At 42.4% G+C, this 22,449-nt stretch overlaps 1 protein-coding gene across 2 annotated transcripts; it reads left to right on the forward strand.

Moving 5' to 3' along the window:
• Positions 1 to 1,759: 1,759 nt before the first annotated feature.
• Positions 1,760 to 20,718, forward strand: MANSC1 (MANSC domain containing 1). Of its 2 annotated transcripts, none has more exons than XM_035028202.1 (4): positions 1,760 to 2,259; positions 8,081 to 8,403; positions 12,081 to 12,221; positions 19,022 to 20,718. In XM_035028202.1, the coding sequence occupies exons 2-4, from the start codon at positions 8,181 to 8,183 to the stop codon at positions 19,993 to 19,995; spliced, it is 1,338 nt and encodes a 445-aa protein (XP_034884093.1). In that variant the 5' UTR covers positions 1,760 to 2,259; positions 8,081 to 8,180; the 3' UTR covers positions 19,996 to 20,718. The 2 variants fall into 2 exon arrangements, with proteins under 2 accessions (XP_034884093.1, XP_034884094.1); XM_035028203.1 differs by lacking the exon at positions 1,760 to 2,259 and adding an exon at positions 2,414 to 2,515.
• Positions 20,719 to 22,449: the final 1,731 nt, after the last annotated feature.

Genomic DNA, 22,449 nt, shown 5'->3' on the forward strand with positions numbered 1-22,449 from the left:
CACAATGGACTCTGTGTAATTATAATGTGTCAGTGTAGGGTCATTAGTTGCAAGAAATATACCTGTCTGGTGGAGGATGTTAACGGGGAAGGCTGTGCGTGTGTGGGGGCAAGAGGTATATGGGAACCTTCTTGTCAATTTTATTGTGAAGCTAAAACGGCTCTAAAAAAAATAAATAAAATCTTTTAAAAATATATTAAATTTTTCATTTTCTCCCAGAAGTCCAGATTGCACGTCCCTCTTTTGAGATTCCTTAGCATCTTCTATCATTACATTAATTCTTTACACAATAATTGATTTGATTGTCTGTCTTCCCCACTATGAGCATCTTGAAGGTAGCTCCAATGTCTTATGGGTCATTCATTCCCCCTGCACGTGTTTAATACATGTTTTGTGAATAAAATGCTTTTTTAAAAAATCTGCCTCCACATAAATAGTATCAGGAGAAGAGGATCAAGAATCTTTTCAGGCAATGAGATGAAAAGAGATTTCTAACTTAAACACAGTTCATGTCAGTAGAAAAATTTTTTTCATTATTTTCAGCAGTGTCCTCTGTTCAATGTCATAACTGAAAAGAATATGTCACTTCAACAATAACAGGTTCATTGTTTAAAACCCTAAATCTGAAACTTCTAAGTGAAGGAAAGTTCTACTTAAGTGACTAGCAGGGACTGTCCTGTGAAGGGACACAAAGCATGTGACCTTTCCCTACCTACACCCTCAAGTATATCATCTGCAGAGATAAAATGTACTGTTTACATCATTTTTTTTGCTGCAACAGCAAAATTACTCCAATGGGAAATCACTCTGGAGTTTCCTTTACTTCGGTAACTTTTTTTCAAAGATTTTATTTATTTGACAGAGAAAGATCGAGAGAGCACAAGCAGGGAGAGAGCGGCACAGGGAGAGGGAGAGGCAGACTCCCGGCTGAGCAGGATGGGGAGTGGATCCCAGGACCCCCGGATTTTGACCCCAGCAGAAAGGCAGACACCTAACCACTGAGCCACCCAGGAACCCCTGGTAAGTAACTCTTTGAAACCAAATATTTGCAACATTTTTGTAATTCAAGAGTAGGTCATCCTCTGGATACAACTGGTAGAGTTAATTTCATTCAAAGGACCTTTGTTCACATGTATTCTCAGTCAAGATATCCCTCCTAACAGCTATTGGTTAAAACCAGAACGGTTGTATCAGGCCTAGAATAAAAAGTTACAATGGCTTAATGCTTTAGGTTTGAAAGCTCTTCACACGGAGCAGGTGGAGATGTTGCCTAAGGTTTGGACGTTCTGCAAGTTAATTATCAGTGGTTTGGTAAAGTTGCATCTGTTTGCACTTATACAGCGGTGGGGGTGAGCGAGCACGGATTAGAAACACTTCTACAACCTATGCCCGAGTAGTTCCTTTCCATTCATTCACTCAACAAATACATTTTAGTTAAATATTTATTGAGTACCTATTACATGCCAGGTATTATGCTAAATGTCAGGGGATACGTTTTAATAACTATAGCAGGCACCATTATTTTCATTGTTATCTATACCTGTAAACAGTAAATCCGGGAGGAATCCGGATGCCCTCGCTGAGGCTGGACTTACAGGATGTTTAACTGGAGAACTGCCAACTCTAATTGAGGACCCTGCACGCCTGGAGTGATCGAAACAGAATTCCCATAACCAGGCCCCAGACAGAAAGCCCTGTGAACTCCTAAGTGGAGAAACTGCGCTCAGAGGTGGCTCTGCGAAGGGGAACTGGACCAGAACACAGCCGGGAGAGGCAGCCTGCAGTGCACAAGTTTTGTACTGTTGGACTTTCCTCTGGTGGGATCGCGCGTTCTGTGGACGAGCGGGCGCCGCTGCAGACCTGCGGACATCCCCGCGGGTCGCGCGCACGCCCCCCGCACGGGGAAGCTGCCGGGCGGGGGGTGGGGGGCAGCAGCCGGCGCAGTCTGGGGCTCAGCGCGATCGCGGGGTGCCGGGAGCCACTGCAGGGAGGGGCTCCCGGGGGACCGCGCTCCCAGTGGAGGGGAAGCAGCTCCGGGTTGCAGGGCAGGAATGTGCCCTTCCCGGCCAACTTTCGGCCGCCGCAACGGAAGCAGGAACTGGCTAAGCACACAACCCGCGGGCAGGGGGGAGCTGCGGAGCATCCCTGCCGCCCTCGCCGAGACCCGCGCGCCGATCTGCAGCTCCTGGCCCGCGAGCGCGCCGGGCTGTTCCCTCGCCCGGGTAGGACACCGGGGCCCCCGGGGCCTGTCGTTGCCAGGTAAAGGCGTCGCCGCCTTCCCCTCCAGGCGGACCGCTGAAAGCGAGCACTCCCTACCCGCCCGCCCCCCGTCCTTTCCTGGCGCTCCCTTCTACCTCTCCCCGAGCGCCAAGACCCGGGCTGGGGCGAGGAAGGGCTGGCCCGGGTGTTGGTGGGGCTGCGGACCCCCAGAGGGGATCTCCAGTCTCGCGCAACAGCACCTGTCACAAACGGCACTGGCTCCGCGTCGTCATCAGGAGAGGCTGAAGAACGCTCAGTAAGCGACATGCATTTCCTCAAAGGAAGGGAAAGAAAATGATTTCCAGTATTTGGCCCAGTTGTGTACAAGTGCGTTTTAGTGACGGTAGTAAGCAGGCGTTAAAGCTCAGGTGCTTCCTCTCGCTCCCACCTGTATCCTTTCCCCTCTACCTTTCAATGGAATTCAACTTGGCTGTGGACCTTTAAGGCCTAAGTAATGATGATTAGAAGAATTACTTTACCTAATAGTTGTTGAGCATCTTTAGCGAGAAAATCTCTTCAGGACTTCTTGCAGTCCAGGTGCTAAAAAGGTGCTGCGTACAGAAAGCACAGTTCCTACCCCATCCCCTCGCTTAGTTCCGGCTTCTCTGCAAGAACTCCAGGAAAGACTGTCAGAATCCATTCAAAGTAAAGTATGGGCCTGGTTTTCCTCTTTTGTTCCTGTTTGGTTTTCTGGATGGCTAGAAAAAAGACTTGGGAAATGTGACAGCATAAAAAGATAACTCGTGCCAGGATTCTTTTTTTTTTTTTTTTTTTTAAGATTTTTTATTTATTTATTTGACAGAGAGACACAGCGAGAGAGGGAACACAAGCAGGGGGAGTGGAAGAGGGAGAAGTAGACTTCCCGCTGAGCGGGGAGCCCGATGCGGGGCTCGATCCCAGGACTCTGGGATCATGACCTGAGCCAAAGGCAGACGCTTAACCGACTGAGCCACCCAGGCGCCCTGTGCTAGGATTCTTTTTTTTTTAAGATTTTATTTATTTATTTGAGAGAGAGAGAATGAGAGAGAGCACATGAGAGGGGGGAGGGTCAGAGGGAGAAGCAGACTCCCTGCCGAGCAGGGAGCCCGATGTGGGACTCGATCCCGGGACTCCAGGATCATGACCTGAGCTGAAGGCAGTCGCTTAACCAACTGAGCCACGCAGGCGCCCTGTGCTAGGGTTCTTAACCTGGAGAAGCCCTGGATAGTATTCAAAAAGTCTGAGCACTTCAGCAGGAACATTTATTATTTTAGTAGCCTCGAACTGAAATGGAACATGTCCTCTAAGAGGCGCTAGTCAAATCCATAGGAGAACTAGAGGCAGCTGTAATTTGCCACCAGCAGGAATCACAGGTGTTTTCATATCATATTACTTATTACACGGATCTCAAGTATCCTGTACATTCAACAATCCTTCAAAATTATGGTGGGTTATTAGGGGCGCCTGGGTGGTTCAGTCTGTCCGGCCTCTGACTCTTGATTTCAGCTCAGGTCATGATCTCAAGGTTGTAAGATCAAGCCCCATGGGGCTCCGTGCTCAGGTGGAGTCTGCTTGTCCCTTTCCCTCTGCTCTTCCCCCAACTTGGGCGCTCTCTCTAAAATAAATAAATAAACAAACAAACAAATAAAATCTTCAACATTATGGCAGTTATTAGATGTACCACTTGTTATTCACTAGGTTAATAAAGAAGCAAAAAGGGTCACCTCGGTGGCTCAGTCGTTAAGCGTCTGCCTTAAGCTCAGATCCTGGTCCCAGAGCCCTGGGATCGAGCCCCGCATCGAACCCCGCACCGGGCTCCCTGCTCCCTGCTCGGCTGGAAGCCTGTCTCTCCCTCTCCCACTCCCCCTGCTTGTGTTCCCTCTCTCGCCGTGTCTCTCTTGATCAAATAAATAAAAATCTAAAAAAAATAATAAACATAAATATCCCACAATTGTTTCTATTTTGACTGAAAATGGGACTAATTTTTTTTTTAAAGATTTTATGTATTTAAGAGAGAGCATGAGGGGTGAGGGAGGGAGAGGGAGAGCCAGACTCCCCACTGAGCGAGGAGCCTGATGTGGGGCTCGATCCCAGGACTCTGGGATCGTGACCTGAACTGAAGGCAGCCGCCTAACCAACTGAACCACCAGGCACCCCTGAAAATGGGGTTAATAATGGGATCTATCTCATAAGGATTGGAATCTATCTCATTAGGATTCTTTTTTTTTTTTTTAAGATTTTATTTATTTATTTGACAGAGAGAGACACAGTGAGAGAGGGAACACAAGCAGGGGGAGTGGGAGAGGGAGATGCAGGCTTCCCGCTGAGCAGGGAGCCGGATGTGGGGCTAGATCCCAGGACCCTGGGATCATGACCTGAGCCGAAGGCAGATGCTTAACGACTGAGCCACCCAGGCGCCCCTCATTAGGATTCTTGTAAGGATTAGTTGACATGACACATGTAAAGTGCTTAGTATAGAGACTGGCACCTGAGAAACATAAATGTTACTTATTTGACTGTTTATAAAAATTGGACACAATAGCAAGGAAGATATTGGACTTGTACTGTTACTGTATATGGGTAATATATGTTTGGTTTTTTTGCTTTTTAATTTTTTTACTAACATCTATTTGTTTATATTAGAGATCAGTCTTTTTTTTTTTAAGATTTTATTTTTAAGTTATCTCTACACCCAGTGTCAGGCTCAAACTTACAACCCTGAGATCAAGAGTTGCATGCTCCCCGAACTGAGCCAGTGAGGTCCCCCAATATTAGGGACTCTTTGTATTGTACAGTTATGTGGGTTTTGACAAATGTAAAGACAAACAAACAAACAAAAAACAACCATTACAGTAGCCTATAGAATAACCTCACTATAAAAATCCCCTGTGCTCCACCTATTCATCCCTCCCTTCCTCTGCCTAGCAACCACTAATATTTTTAGTGTTGATGTAGTTTTGCCTTTTCCAGAATGTCATATAGTTGACAAGGAGTCATACATTTCAGACTGGCTTCTTTCACTTAGCAATATGCAATTATGTTTCCTCTATGTCCTTTTGTGGCTTGATAGCTCATTTCTTTTTACTACTGAATAATATTCTACTGTATGGATATACCACATTTTGTTTATCCATTCACCTATTGAAGGAACATCTTGGTCGTTTCCAGTTTTTGGCAATGATGTATAAAGTTACTATAAACATTTGTATGTAAATTTTTGTAGGATTTGGTAGTGTCAGTTTTCTGGATTTTAGTCATTCTAATAGATGTATAGTAGTATCTCACTGTTGTTTTAATTTGCAGCTCCCTGATGACTATGATGTTAAGCACCTTTTCATTTGCTTATTTATCATCTGTATATCTCTTTTGGTGTGGTGTCTGTTCAGATACTTTGCCCATTTTTTATTGGGTTGTTTTCTAAGTTTTAAGAGTTCTTTGTATATTTTACCTACTAGTCCTTTATCAGGTATGTGTTTTGCAAATATTTCTCCCAGTCTGAGGCTTATCTTTTTTATTTTCTTAGTGTCTTGGGCAGAGCAGAAGTTTTAATTTTAATGAAATCCAACCTATCCAGTTTTTTCTTTAGTGGATTGTGCTTTAGGTATTATATCTAAAAACTCATTGCTTAATCTAAGTTCCAAAGATTTTCTCCTATGTTATATTCTAAGAGGGTTTTTTTTTATTTTAAAGATTTTATTTTTAAGTAATCTCTACACCCAACGTGGGGCTCAAACTCACAACCCCCTGAGACCAAGAGTCACATGCTCTACCAACTGAGTCAGCCAGGTGCCCCTGTAGGAGTTTTATAATTTTACATTTTATATTTAGGTCTATGATCCATTTTGAGTTAATTTTTGTAAATGACGGAAAGTTTGTATCTAGATTTATCTTTTTGCATATGGGTTCTAGCACCATTTTTGAGAAGGCTATCCTTTCTCTATTGAATTGCCTTTGCTCTTTTGTTAGACATCAGTTGACTGAATTTGTGTGGGTCTATTTCTGGGCTTATTATTATGTTCTATTTTTCTGTTCTTTCTATTCTTTTGGCAGAACCACGCTGTCTTGATTACTGTAACTTATATACCAAGTACTGAAGTTAGGTAGTGTGAATTCTCCAACTTTGTTCTTCTTCAGTATTGTGTTGGCCATTCTGGGCCTTTCTGCATTTCCATGTAAACTTTAAAATCAACACTTTAAGTCATGCCTGGGTGGCTCAGTTGATTACGTGTCTGACTCTTTTGGCTCAGGTCATGATGTCAGGGTCGTGAGATTGAGCCCTGCGTCCAGCTCCATGCTCAGTGGGGAGTCTGCTTGAAATTACCTCTCTCCTTCTCCCTCTACCTGCCCCCCCCAACATGTGTTCTCTCTCTCTCTCAAATAAATATATCTTTAAAAAAAAAATCAAAACTTTAAAATTGTTGAGATCCCCAAAATAACTTGCTGGGAACTTTATTGGGATTACACTGAATCTATAGGTCAAGTTGGGAAGAATGGATATCTTAATACCGAACATGGAACATCTCTCCATTTACTTGGATTTTCTTTGCTATTTTACATCAGAGTTTTGTAGGCATATTTTAAAAACTACTTTGATAATTATATTTCATATAACTGGCTCCCTTTGTAATCATATATATTTAAAATTTGTATTTTAAAACATGTCTCTCAGAAAAAATCCTAAGCTTCTAAGCTTCACCAGACTATCAAAGGGGTTGGATTCATGACCAAACAAGAAAAGGAAGAAGAAGATTCAAGAAGCAGTAGTTCTTTCTTTCTTTTTTTTAAGAGAGAGTGCTTGTGTGTGAGCAGGGGAGGGGGGCAGAGGGAGAGGGAGAGAGAGAATCCCATGGGACTCGATCTCACAACCCTGAGATCATGACCTGAGCCGAAATAAGAGTCGCTTGCTTAACTGACTGAGCCACCCAGGTGCCCCAAAGAAGTAGTAATTCTGCTCTAGACTATCATTCAGTGAACAATTTGTATTCTGGAAATGAATGAGTTCCCTCTACTGACCAGCTAACTGTTAGAATTAAATTATTAGAGTTACCTGTCTCTGGTTTGATACCTAAGGAGAGGCAGCAACAAGAAAGACAGCCCCAGTTTCCTCATCTATTAATGAGGAAAATAATAGCTTTTTTTGCAGAGCTAGTATAAGGATTAAATAGGACGATATATGTATATTTCATAGCACATTGCCTACCACCTAGTAGGTGATTTAAAAATGCTACTTGTTATTACCAAGAAAGAAACCATGGTCAAGCGTATTATCGCTGCTTTATCAGTGACTAGAAATTTTGTGTCCCCTCCCCTCCTGGTTAGGAGAAGCAAGAAGAGAAAGGATTCTAGAACTTGGGGGCAGGCCTGCTGTTTATACCTCTTCCATCATAAACACTGGTCAGCTTTTAAGCATTGATGGGATAGTATATGTGTTTGTGCTAATTAGTTCTTTACCAAGCTTTTTTCCTAAGATTTATTTATTTATTTTAGAGAGACAGTGCACAGGGGGCAGGGGCAGAGGGAGAGAGGGAGAGAGAATCTCAAGCAGACTCTCTGCCGAGCATGTAGCCTGATTCAGGGCTTGATCTTATGACCTTGAGATCATGACCTGAGCTGAAATCAAGTGTTGGATGCTCAACCAACTGAGCCACCCAGGCGCCCCTCTTTACCAAGTTTTTAATGAGAGATTGTCTTGATCTATTAAAAGTGAAACATAAAAAATGCTTGTTTATTTCTGTTTTAAAATCATGTATTGTTTATATTGACTTGAAGGAAATGAACTATATCTTCGCTAGATTTATTAAAAGAAACAAAACTCATTGCTGATGTTTTATTTTTGTTCTAGAGAGAAATTCCATGATCTGTACAATCTTCTTGAAGCAAACTCAGACCAGAGGGAGGATTATCCTTGACCTTTGAAGACTAAGACTAAACTGAAATTTAAAATGTTCTTTAGGGACAAATGGAACTTGACTTACACTTGTGTAATAATTTGTTTCCTGACACTAAGGCTGTCCACCAGTCAGAATTGCTCTACCAAGAGTTTAGAAGATGTTGTCATTGACATCCAATCATCTCTTTCTAAGGGAATTAGAGGCAATGAACCCATACATACATTAACTCAGGAAGACTGCATTAATTTTTGCTGTTCAACAAAAAACGTAACAGGTAAGTAATAGTCTCTTGGCAGCTCTTCATTCCAAGTGTTTTGTGACATGAGTAGCTGGTTGATGTGGCTGCAGAGATTATCCTAGTGATTCTCAGTGGGGTAGAAATGTGGGTAACAAAACCACTGGGAGAATGTTCCACAAGCGTGTCCTCTCCTCCCCTAAGCTGAGGCAAAGTTACTGATGAGTGTGTGTGTGTGTATCACAGGTGTCTGGTTAGAAAAAAGGCTGAGAACCACTGGTGCTATGTCCTAATAGGTATCTAAGATGTTTCCAATATCTTAGAAACAGAAATCCTTAAGGGACATGGGAAGTTGTTTGGTCGGACCCATTCACGTGACACAGAAGGAAACCGAGGCCCACCGGTGTGAACCACACCTTTGCATATTTCAAGTTTCAGATCTATGACTTGAAAAAGAAACAGTGAAACAGTGATCATTTTTCAGGTGTTTATGATCCTGTTCTAACTCCCTAAATGAAAAATAAATGAACAAACAACAACAGCAACAAAAAAACACACACAAAATTTATTGAGCACCAAATGCCTTGCCAGGTGCTGGAGACAAAACAATGAATAAGATGGACAGGGTCTTGCCATCAAGGGGCCTAGAAGAGCTAGTGAACACTGGACTAATGGTTCTTACCTCACTTATTAGCCAGCCAAATCATGTGTTTTCTCTTATATCTTTAGCTTCTTTTCTTTCTATAATGGGTGTGATATAGTAAGAAATATATGCATATAATCTTTGTTCTTGGTTCCTGGCACAGAGCTCCTAAAAACCTTGCAATTTCCTAAGCAGAGGAGCTTCTTTTGTTATTCATTATAAGCCCTTTTCAACCACACCTGAATTTATGCTCATAGCTTCAGGGTGGGTACTGGTCGCAAGAGAGACCAAGCCTTGATTAGAATTTTGGAACTTTCAGCCCCACCCCCACCTCCAAGTAAAAAAGAGGGGCTGAAGATTGAATTCAGTCACCAACGGCCAATGATTTAATCAATTATGCCCACATAATGAAATCTCCATAAAAATCCTGAAACCATAGTTTTAGGCAGCTTCCAAGTTGGCGAACACATCCATGTGTCCGGGACAGTTGTGCACTCCAGCTTCCCTAGGACAGAAGCTCCTGCAGTCAGGACACTTCCATACCTTGCCCTTTCTACCCTTCGTCTGGCTGTTCATTTCTGTCTTTTACAACAAAATGTAATAGTAAGTATAGCTTTTTCCTGAGATCTGTGAGTAGTTCTAACAAATTATCAAACCTGAGGTAAGGGGTTGTGGGAACCTGAATTTATAGCCACACTGGGCAGAAGTGTGAGTAACCTAGGACCTGATACTTTTTACTATTATTATTATTATTATTATTATTATTATTATTATTATTACTATTATTTGAGAGAGAGAGCGCACAAGCCAGGGGACAGGGAGAAACAGACTCCCTGCTGAATAGGGAGCCCCCACAGGGCTCAATCCTAGGACTCCGAGGTCATGACCTGAGCCTAAGTCAGACGCTTAACCAACTGAGCCACCTAGGCGTCTCCCTAGGACCTGATACTTTTTTTTTTTTTAAAGATTTTATTTATTTATTTGAGACAGAGAGAATGAGAGAGAGAGAGCACATGAGAGGGGGGAGGGTCAGAGGGAGAAGCAGGCTCCCCGCCGAGCAGGGAGCCCGATGCGGGACTCGATCCAGGGACTCCAGGATCATGACCTGAGCCGAAGGCAGTCGCTTAACCAACTGAGCCACCCAGGCGCCCGGACCTGATACTTTTGACTGGCATCTAAGTGAGGATAGTCTTATGGGACTGAGCCCTTAAGCCTGTGGAGTCTGATGATAACTCCAGGTAGTTAGTGTAAGAATTGAATTGAATTGTAAGATAGATGGTGTCAGAGAATCAGAGAATGGAGAATTAGTGTGGAAACAATACCACATATTTATTTGATGTCAGGAGGACAAAAAAAAAAAACCCTTCAGTGGTCGTCTCAAACTTGGCAGTGTGCTTTTGGACATTCTTTATAGACTGATTTATGGAAATTACAGAGATTTAATTTAAATTTCCAGTTTTTCTTTAAATGTTATCAACATTTATGTGAAACAGAAAATCATCTGCAAACAGGACTGAATGCTGTGTGGGTGTCTGCTGGCAAAACAGGAAACCTTGCTTTGCTTTTCAGTTCCATAATGGGTGTTCAGTAAGAAATGGGGGTTTGCTGCTTTATTGTACAAGCAAAATTACTGTTACTGCTTTACTGTAAGCAGAGGTAATTGTGGGTCTCATTTAATGGATCTCAGACTTTTTCCTCATTTATTGAGCAATGACCTTTAACTGCTTAGGGTTCAAAAAAGCACTTTGATAATTTGCTTGGAGTCACAGCCGCTAGAAGAATGCCCGGAAGTACAAAGGACACAAGATTTTGCATACAACTTGGGGGTTTATGGACCCTCCCCTTTACCTATGTGCCCCCCAAAAATGGTATTGCAGAATTATCCCATTGCTGAGAAAGGAAAAGCTAACGTACCTTTCTTATTGCCTGAGTGATGGGGAGCCAACATGATCAGATCCCCACAGAAGCTCACTGAGTCTTATTTCCAAATGTGGGAATCAAGGTTGATCCTAACCATTGCCTGATTTGAAGATGTGGTTCTGATGGCCAGTTATGCAGGGTTTCTTCCCAAAGCTTTCCTGAGATATATTGGGCACATAATATTGCGTAAACTAAAGATATACAGTGTGATGATTTGATGCATGTATGTATTATGACATGATACCAGAACAAGGTTAGTTAACACATGATTGTGAGTGTGTGTGTGTGTGTGTGTGTGTGGTGAGAAAGAGCATGCATTTTTAATAATTAGTCTATATGCCTGTTAACCTTCATCCTGACCAGGGATATACTGATCCCTCAAGGGTCATAGGCCAAGAAGTGAGACTGTACTAGACTGAGGCCAAAGCCAACTCTAGGCCATAATGAATAGAAAGTATAACTTCTATTAGGCAGAAGAGGAAGAGAAAAAGAAGTCAGAAATAAAAGCTAAGAGTGAAAAGCCAGAAAGGAAGGAAAATGGAAAAGCAGAAATAAGGAAGAGTAGAAATGTGAAGGAAAAATTCAAAAGAAGAATTGTACTGATAAAAGTAAAAAATGGACTTTGTATTCCATACACTACTCAGACCCTTTGTGGAAGGAGGCATGGTAGGATGATGCTGAATTTAGTAATTCTACCCAAGAAAGTCAGACTCATGGCTTCATAGGTGTCTGAGATAGGTGTCTGCCTTCTGGATACAAGAGATAGATGAAATCATTAGGTTAGATCCATTTCTTAAGTCCCAACTCAGTTGTGGGTTGTGTAAAGATTGTGAAGTCAGTATTTCTGTGGATGTTTCCATGGATATTTTAGCAAATGGAAGGCTTATCTAAAGAATTAAATGTATTATTTTTAAAAAAAGAATTAAATGTACTACCTAAAGTTGGTTTTGCCAGAATGACCTTAATTCAGATGTTTAAACCCAAGGTCTTTACAAATTGCTTTACGAGACTAAGGAAGAGGAAATGAGTCAGCGGTCAGCCGGCAAATGAACAATGTGAAGGAAGGTGTTTGTGTTGGATAGCAGAATAAATCATTGCCTACTCTTTAAAATCTCCTATTTCAGTATAATGCTTACAAAGCCTTTCATTGCAGGAGACAAAGCATGTAACTTGATGATCTTCGACACTCGAAAAACAGCTAGACAGCCCAACTGCTACCTTTTTTTCTGTCCCAGTGAGGAAGCTTGTCCACTGAAACCAGCAAAGGGACTTATGAGTTACAGGATAATTAGAGGTAAGAATAGCATTGTTCTTTTTCTTTGGTGATTGGAATTATTTAAGGATGTGGTTCATGTGAAAGATTTTCTACAAAAGAGTCTAAGTAAAACTACCAAAAGTGGTCATAAATACAGAGGCACACTGGAAAACTCTCATGATTTAAAGTTCAGTTTATTAAATCAACCATCTTTTTTCCAATGAAAGATCTCCAAATGATAGTATTTTGTGTTGTATAGCTTTTGTTTTTACCTTCCTGAGATAAAATTCCAGGATGTTTGTCTTCAGTTTCCAATTATTTTATAATAACATTAGCTGAAATCAAACACACTGGATTTTATTATCCAGACCTGGAGGGAAGTTCATTCAAGAAGTATTTACTGTGCATCTACCATGTGCCAAATTCTGTGCAAGGCATTGGAAATATAGTCTCCATACTAAACATATTTGTTCAGAATACAGAAAATAAACAACTGAAAAATAATATAATTATTCGGATATGTCTTGGTGAGATTTTGGCTTGTTAGTTTTTCAAGATGAAATGCTTTTGGTATCAAGTTTCCTTTTATTTAAGTTTTAGAAAGTTTTTGTCATTACACTCTTGATGATTAATAATATTCTATTTGTTCATTTACTAAATAAACAACAAATGTTACTTAGCATCTCCTAGGTGCCAAACATTTATTCTGCCCTAAGGACACAAAAATATAACACTAAACATGAAAAACAAGGTCCTTACCTCTGGAACTTACGTTTTAGGAGAGACAATAATCATCATAAATAAGTAATCAAGAAAAATATAGTCACAAGTGCTATGTGGATGAGAAAAGATAACGTAATAGATGATCACTGAGTGGACTGTCTTGATTAGGTGATCAGAGGAAGCATCTGTGAAGAAGTAACCCCTTGACTGAGATCTGAACAGTAAGAAGTCAGATGTGAGATCTGAGAAGAACTTTAGGCAGAGGAAATAGCCCATTCCAATATCCTGAGGCAGAATAGTTTTGGAGTATTGAAGAACAAACACTTCAGTCCCAGCTGGCTGACTCATAGTGAACCATATAAAGAGTGATAGGCAAGAAGTTTGAAAAGCAGGGAGGTCACATAAAGCTTTGGAAGCCACAGTAGGAAGTTCTTATTTTAGGTGCTTAACAGGAAGCCGTTGGGAGTTTTTGAGCAGACATGTATTGTGGTGTTTTCAATGTGATTTCGCAAAGCTCACTGGGACTGCTCAACTGGGGACGGACAAAAATGCCGCAGCAAGAGGGGCAGTGGGAAGACTTGGTAGGAGGTGGGGCAAGATCCCAGCGAAACACCATGGCACTGTGGACCAGGGAGGTGGCAAATGAGGTAGAGAGAAGTAAATATACGGCCATTTCAGAGGTAGAACTGACAGGACTTGCCGATGGGGTGGGGTGGGGGGTGACAACAGGGAAGAGAGAAGCATTCGAGTTGAGTCCTAGCTTGAGTGTCTACATGGATGTTGGCACCATCTACTGAGCTGGAGAAGGTTTGAGGAGACTGGTTTTAGGGTTGGGAGGGGGAGTGCAATCAAGGGTTCTCTCTCTCTCTTTTTGAAGATTTTATTTATTTATTTGAGAGAGAGAGAGAGAACAAGAGGAGGAGCAGAGGGAGAGAGAGAGAGCAGACTCCGTGTTGAGCGTGGAGCCTGACGGGGGGCTCAATTCCAGGACCCTGAGAGCATGACCTGAGGCGAAATCAAGAGCCGGTCACTTAACTGATTGAGCCACCCAGGCACCCCTCAAGGGTTCTCTCTTGACTGTGTTATGTGTGAGGTACTTTGGGGAATGAACTACCCAGGCTGCCTGGGCACAGACTCTGCTTTGTCCTCTGGGTGAGCCTGTGTCAGAGTTTTGGTTAATGAACTAGATGTATCAAACATTCCTTTAAGCGGGAAAGTAAAGCACAAATCATTTGTGTAAATTCTTCCCAAGTAGGGATATAAACCCAAGTATAAGAAAACTTGCACAGGGTGCAAAGTTTCAGTTCTGCAAGATGAAGAAAATTCTGGAGATGGGTGAGGGTGATGGTTGCAGAGCAAAGTGAATATACTCAATGCCACTGAACTATATACTTAGAAAGAGTTATGTACAATTGTATGTACAATAACGTAAAGTAATGTACATGTACAATGTAAAATGATTTTTAAAAACACTAGGCATAGAACAAATGAGGCTTCTCAAAACACTCAAGACCTTACTTTACGTGGACAGTGTCTTGTCCTGCCCCCTCCCCAGAGTGGCTGCCCCTGATCTGTGTGGCTCCTTCACTTCGTCCCTGTATATATATATATCATCTTGGCTAAAAACACTGGGGCCTCCAGGGTGGTGGTGATACTTCTTGCTGTCCTCTTTGATCACCTGGACCATTGCATTAGACAGCCAGGGGTGGTATCTAGCAGGAGATGGATATCCCAGTCTTAGTCTCCAAAGAGGTCAGGGCTCAAGACACTGATTGGAACGTTTGTTCTTCTCCTTCTGGAACTCCTATCATACGGAAGCTGGACCATAACGTTCTGCCTCTGTTATTCCTTCTCACTACCTCTTCATTCTGTCCCTTCTTCCACTATCCATGTGCTTCCCTATATCTGTCTTCTATTTTGTCATTAAAGCACAATGTCAAAGAAATTACAGGTAATTTACTCCAGTAATTCTACGTCCCTAAAATCTAAAGACACAACACCAAAACAAGAAAAAGCTATTGGTTTGAAGTTGTTTATTGTATAATTAGTTTAAAGAGTGAAAAACTAGAAGTAGCATAAATGTCCAATTGCCAGAGAATGATTGGGTGTAAAATATGATGGATCCACTTGAGAGAATATGATGCAGATGTTAAAAAATAAGTTTGAGGGGGGTGCCTGGGTGGTTCAGTGGTTAAGCATCTGCCTTCAGCTCAGGTCATGATCCCAGCGTCCTCTTGGGGAGTCTGCTTCTCCCTCTCCTCTGCTGCTCCCCCTGCTTGTGCTCTGTCTCTCTCTGTGTCAAATAAATAAATAAAATAAAATAAAAATAAGTTTGAGGTATATAAATAAACAAAATTTCAGGTGAAAAACAGCAGTTGTTTTTCAATTACATGAAAAAAAAATTTAAGGTATACAGAAATGTTAATAGTCATTAGGACATAATGATAAAAATTATAGTTGAATTTGTTTTATAATTTTCATAATTCTCTGTAATATTGTTGCTTTATAAAGCATGTGTAAAAGAGGGAGTGTGCGGTAAAGATTCTCTCCAGTGGAAATGGGAGAAAAGGGAACTTGGCATGTGTATAAACATTTTCAGGGAGGGTATGAAGGTAATAAAGGGGAATTAGAATCAAACAGTGCCTGTAGCAGCCACCAGGGGGCGCCCTCAGCCCAGAGCAGGTTGCTTGATATCTCAGAGCAAAGTGGCAACAACCCTGGACATAGAATGCCGCTGACTTTTTAATCTACAGGATGTTTAAAAATTAAGTTTGTAATTCTATTTATGAATCTGCCCATGTTGATGGATTAAGATTCCCCATAAAAATAAACTATCTGCTTCCTGTTTAGAGTGAAATTAAATAGATATCGGTTTGGTGGTTTGTTTCCAGATGAACTCGATTTCCTATAACTGATAGGCTAATATTTACAGACCAAAAGTTTGAAAGATGACAGTGTACTCTGTTCATTCTACAAAACCATTGCAACTTGGCATTATGGAATTTTTTTTTCAGCTTCGTGGTGTGTCATGTCTACCAAGGATTAGAATAGGGGAATTCAGAGATAGAATAAATTGGGAGTCTGTTTGCTCAGTTGGTTTCCAAGGAATAGTCAGTCCCTAAGTTTTTTATTTCGTGAAGTCCCTTGAGACTGAAACTCAAAAGAGGGATTGAGGGCACAGGGCTGTTTCACAGTCCCCTCTGGCTCACCTCTACATGAGCAAGAAAAACACCACACCCCAATGGCAAACATCAGAGGGTGAGGTAAACGGAGCAGGTGTTGAGAATCCCTGTGTGGTTCTAGGATCTTTGCCAATAGATTAATCTTATCAAGAAATGGGCCTAGCCCTAGCCTTGCTTTCTTTATGAGCTTGCATTCTTGAGAAAGAAAGCAGCTGTTTTGGTCATTCTTTGTCAATGGCTTTAAGTTCTGAGTTCATACACATCACAGAGCATTTATTTAACTAGTCTTTTTTTTTTAACTTTAAAATGAAATACGTTGGGGCACCTGGGTGGCTCAGTCAAGTTAAGTGGCAGCCTTTGGCTCAGGTCATGATCTCAGGGTCTGGGTATGGAGCCCCACGTCGGTCTCCCTGCTGGGGGGGGGGTCTGCTTGCCCTCTCCCTCTGCCCCTCCCCCCTCCTCGTACTTTCTCTCTCTCTCTCTCAAATAAATAAAATCTTTAAAAAAATTTTTTTAAAAATGAAATGTGTTGAGTCCTGTTCTTTTTTTAAAAAAAATATCTGATACTACCTAAAAATAGAGATGCTGTTTATCTCATGGTGATGTTATATCTGCAAATGTGGTATAACCTGCAGCAGAAACTCTTTCCTTCAGTGTTGTCGGAGGAGAGAGGCATTTCAATCCTCCAAATTCTATTTTAGAGCAAAGCACTATATCCTAAAGCAGGTGTCTGCAAATATTTTCTGTTGAGGGCAAAATGATAAGTATTTTAGGCTTTCCAGGCCAGTATTTTAAGTTTTATGGGCCATATGCAATCTGTTGTACCTATTCACCTCTGTCCTTGTAGTATGAAGTACCCACAGCCAATGTATAAACAAATGAGCACGGTTACCTGCCAATAAAGCTTTATTTGCAGACACTGAAATTTGAATTTTATGTAATTGTCATGTGTCCCAAAATATCCTCTTTGATTTTTGTCAGCCATTTAGAAATGTAGATCTTGGCTCATAAGCCATACAAAGAGAAGTGGCAAGGGGCGCCTGGGTGGCTCAGTCAGTTAAAAGTCTGCCTTGGGCTCAGGTCATGATCCCAGAGTCCTGGGATCGAGCTCCACATCAGGCTCCCTGCTCCACGGGAAGCCTGCTTCTCCCTCTGCCACTCTCCCTGCTTGTGTTCCCTCTCTCTCTGTGTCTCTATCAAATAAATAAATAAAATCTTAAAAAAAAAAACAAATAAAAAAGAGAGAAGTGGCAAGCCAGATTTGGCCCTCGGGTCATAATTTGCTGACCCCTGTTCTAGATGGACTAATAAGTGACAGTTCTTTTTTTTTTTTTAAGATTTTATTTATTTACGCTTATGTGGGCAAGCAGGGGGAGGGGCAGAAGGAGAGGGAAAGAGAGGATCTCAAGCCGACTCCACACTGAGCCCGACATGGGGCTCTATTTCACGACCCTGAGATCATGACCTGAGCCAAAGTCAAAAGTCAGCCGCTTGACCGACTGAGCCACACAGGCGCCCCCGTAAATGACAGTTTGAAAGGACTCTTTGAAATGTGAAGCTTACAGAGCAGTCAAAGATATTTACAAATCTGAGGTTGTCTCTGGATCTGTTTGTTAGCAGAGGGGAGAGTGGGGTCTGGTTCAGAAACTGGCATTGAGAGGAGTTGAAGAAGAAAAGGGGGAAGAGAACAGAACAATAAACATTAAGAAATTCCTTTTCTTCCTTCCTTGTGTTTGCTGCCGTTCAAATCTAAGTGAAGTGATTAGCCAAGCAGCAGAGTGATACAGAGCAGTTCAGATGATCATTCCCTGCCCCTGATGACTCCAAAAACCCTTTCCAGTTTGAGCTGTGATGAATGGCGTGTGAGACTAAGAGCACAACTCTAAACCTTCTCTTTCCCTGAGGAGGATCTGAGGCTGGTTCCTCCCCAGCAGCCCCCAGAACTGTGTGATTTTCTGCTCTTTATGTCAGCTCTGTGGCCATCCTAATTTCAAATATTGGTTCCATTGTCCTCAGACTGAAGACATTGGCTCTGAAATGTTAATCTTTGAGAGTCAAAATTAAATCTCCTAGATTACCTTGCTCCCCTGAGCGTGGGGCCAAAACCTTTTTTTTTTTTTAAAGATTTTATTTATTTATTTGAGACAGAGAGAATGAGAGAGAGAGAGCACATGAGAGGGGGTAGGGTCAGAGGCAGAAGCAGGCTCCCTGCCGAGCAGGGAGCCCGATGCGGGACTCGATCCAGGGACTCCAGGATCATGACCTGAGCCGAAGGCAGTCGCTTAACCAACTGAGCCACTCAGGCGCCCCTTTTTTTTTTTAATTGGAAAATGTCATCAATCTTCTGCTGCTGCCTTGGCCTCTGTGCCCTGGGAGGAGACCAGACCTTCCCTCCAGTCCCATCCTCCTCTTTGTGGCAGGCAAATGGCCTGGGTTCTGCCTGGGCTCCTCATCGCCCCGAGGCCTCTATTACCGTCCTTGCCTTTGGGCTGCCCTTGCTGTGAAGTCTCTCCTTGGTGATTGCTGGTTTCCCAGGGAGCCTTCTCTCCACCAGTTCCTGCCATGTCACCCTGGCCCAGCTCTATTCCCTGGCTTTGGCCCCCTACACGTCCCCATGTTCCTAAACCTCCTGAGCTCCTCTTAGCTCCCTTGTTCTGCTCCTCCCACCTCTTCCTTAATTTGCCTGGTCCTCCTCCACACATTTCTCCTCTGTCCCATCACTCTAGAAATAAACCACAGCATCTGGTAGAGAGGCAGTGTCATCAGATTCTGATTTAGCAATTTGTATTTTTCCATTTTGCGCAAGTTTCTACAAAATGTCAAGTTTCAACAGTTTGGGGATTTACTGAACAAGCTGATACGTTTGTCTTTTTTTTAACCTGCCTCAGCTTGGAAATATTTAAGTCTCCTTTTAATTTTCTTTACATTTTTCAGATTTTCCAACTTTGGCCAGAACTCACTCGCCAAGTGGAGAGTTAACCCAAGAAGATTCTCTCCTCCGTGGCCAGTCTTCACGGGGACTCACTCCCACCCCCGCTCCCGTGACAGGTTATTCAAAGCCCACTGACAGCTTCCGGAGAGAGGCATTTTCTCAGAAGGTCGGATCCTCAGATCACTTGGAGAAACTATTCGAGATGGGTCAAGCGAGTACACCCTTCCCTGTTTATAAAGAAGAAGGCCATTCTCAGAGTTCACAGTTTTCCTCAGAGCAAAAAATATCTCCTCTGCTGCCTGAACATGTGACAACACTCCCCATGACAGGGACGGTTGCCTCTCGGCGGATCACCTCTGCCCCTCCAAAGCCTGCATCGCCCCCCACCGCCAGTGCTCCCGGGATACCTTCTGTGACTTCTGAACCAGAGATGGCCACCTCAGCTCCAGCTCTAGCCTCAGGCAAGTCTCAGCCCCCCACAGCCCTCCTGTCTACCATTTTGACCCGGGCTGCGGTTAAACCCAAAGCTAGCCTAGCTACAGTAGCTGTTTCAAACACCGTCCCTGAGGCACCCATGGACTGGAAAAGCCCCCCAGAAACGGCACCCTTTCGAGAAATTTCCAACCTCACTTTGAACACAGAGGATGCCCATAATAACCCTGCTACACTTTCTTTGTCGACAGTGGATTCGTCCACTGCTACGCCGCTTTCGTCAAATGTGGATTCTTCTCTGAATAAAACTGCTTCCCAGGAAAATGGGAAGGCCAGACCCGGTGGTTCCTCCCTGAACAGTGTTCCAGAAAGTCAAGACAGCCTTCCATTTGAAAAATGGCTCCTCATCGGAACCCTGCTCTTTGGGGTTCTGTTCCTAGCCATAGGCCTTGCCCTCTTGGGCAGAATGTTCTCGGAATCCCTGCACAGGAGACGTTATTCGAGACTGGATTATTTGATCAATGGGATCTATGTTGACATCTAAGGAGGAAACTAGATGTCTCTTCATTCATGTAGTTACTAGCAGCCCAGACTCAGTGACTTCCTGCTGACTCGCAGATCTTAGCAGGATGTCTGAAGCATCTTGAAGATAGGCAGATGCCCCCTACCACTTTCTTTTTACTTGGTTTTTGAAGACAAGGGGAGAAAGGACACAAATTAGGTAATTTGAGTGATCTATCTCTAAAATATTTGCTGAAAACAAAGCTCTACCTAAAGTAATAAAGTATAATTGGCATATAAATTCAAAAATGACTGGCTTTTTGCAAGGAAAAGTGGTTAGGACTTTTAGGCTCTAGTTCATTAACATTTCTGGTTCCAGATAAAGTCAACTGTTTATGATATTAATTCTAATGGATTTACTTTCTTTTTTATATGAATTCCAATAAAAGTTATTCCAGATGTATGTCCTTCCAATTAAATATTTGAATAAATCTTTTGTTACTCAGTAATGTTCTTGTAAGTGACACATCCAGCTGGATAACTTTCAATTTATTCCCACCAACAAAATGATTAAATGATGAAAGTATGTGTTCTAAGTTAAAATGACAACCCCCCCCTTCCCCATCAGTGAGCAAAGAGGTTCCTTTGGGAGAACTCTAGCAGAAGATTAGCCTACGTGGAGACAGTGATAAGTTAGTTCTGATAAATAGCCAAATCTACTTCGGGTCCATTCTAGTTAACTATCCTACCCCCCCCCCCCCCCCCCAAGTAATACAGGAATTTTCTAAACTTCACCAGGTTTAAAACATAACAATGATATTTATAAATCCTTATCTAAATTTCACCAAGTCAATTTTGGCTTTATTTGGAATAACATTGAAAATAACATAACACTTAACATTATTGTTAAATGATTAGTATGCTGTAATTTTTATGTGCATTTTAAACATTTATTTATTTTTAATTCCAATAAAGTTAACGCATAGTGTCATATTAGTTTCTGGTGTACAATAAATATGCTGTAATTTTTACTGATTAGTTATTGAAATGTCTGAGGAATGGCATTTAGTAAAAAGGGTTTGCCAGATGAGTTACAGTGAGGTCCCGAAGAATCCAGAAAACTGCCTGGGTCAGTTTGACTCCTCAGTCTCTGGACTTCAGTTTGCTCATCTGCAAAACAAGAGGTGGTCCCTTCCTGGAGTCCAGGGTTTTTAGATGCAAATGGAATTCAGGAGGGAACTTAACACAGTGAACCCTAGAGGGCAGTAGCTGGTTAATAAGTATAGCAATGAAGACAAACGTAGGAAATGACAGAAACAGGCTTTTCTCCTGTTTCCTCCTTACCACCTCCTTCTCCCCTCTCCAGGACACACACACACACACACACACACACACACACACACACCAGTTTACACTAAGCTCATAAAGCTCATTAAGAGGAAAGCTGGTCTAGTGAAAATTCTACTTTTCATATATTTTCCAACTTAACAGCTTGACACAAATCTCCGAGGGGTTTACATAAGCTTTAAGTAGGCTGAATAAATAAAACCTTGAATCAATTTAATTTAACAAGTATTTATTGAATATCCGCATGTAGGCCAGAATCAGATTAGTAACTAAGTGCCTTGGAATTTTAAAATTTCTCCTCTCTTTGTTAACAGAATTGGTTAGTGGGAATTAGGCTTTCTGTGGGTGTTTAGAAGAGTTTTCTTCTAGTTCTTTCGTAGCTCTCTGTCCACCTTACTGCATTGCATTCTTTCTGGCGAAGGAGAGACTTGAGCAGGAGCCCAGATGGGGGATGCTTTGGGCCCGGACTCTGGCAGTGAGTGTGGGGATGTGGATTGCTGGGAAACAGCTGGATTTAAGACATGCTTCTAAGGGGGAAAGAGTAGCTCTTCTCACACAGCTCTCCCTGCTTATTACCTCCTGCTGCAAGGGTCAGTGAAGGGGCGGGGGGAGTCTGCCTATGCTTTCTTGTAAGTAACTTTAACAGTGACTAGCCTGGCCAACCTGTTAGACAAGGTGAACTGAATTATGAGCCGTTTCCTTTGGTTTGTGGGAAGGGAAGGTGACAGCCTAGAAGAAGCAAGAATATTAGGAAGGAGCCCCTGCTCAAAAATATCCTCTTCGTATTTTACCAACGGGACACTTACCTGGGTTAAAAAGCTATTCCTAAAACAGCTGATGACCTCTGAAGGGCGAAGCCTATGGCTGCCTCACTCTGAATAAATACTTCTACATTCTTGTTTCTCAATTACCCCTGGCCTGAGGGAGGCATCCTTGAAACTGCTTCTCAGACTGTGGTAGGCACTACAGGCTATCCCTGCAACAGCCAGCCCCAATCCCACTTTTGCCTTGTTTGTTGTAGGTTAGAAGTGTCAGTTTTTCCCAGCCCCTCTTGAAGTTAGGGATGGGCCTGTGGCCTAGTTCTAGCTGAAAGGAAACCTGCTGGGGGCTTCCTTGATAAGGGAGGGCGACACAAAGAAAAAAGTCCCTT

This window comes from Mirounga leonina, unplaced genomic scaffold (assembly GCF_011800145.1).
Source record: "Mirounga leonina isolate KUSES-001 unplaced genomic scaffold, KU_Mleo_1.0 Mir_201, whole genome shotgun sequence".
Classification (NCBI taxonomy): Eukaryota; Metazoa; Chordata; class Mammalia; order Carnivora; family Phocidae; genus Mirounga; species Mirounga leonina.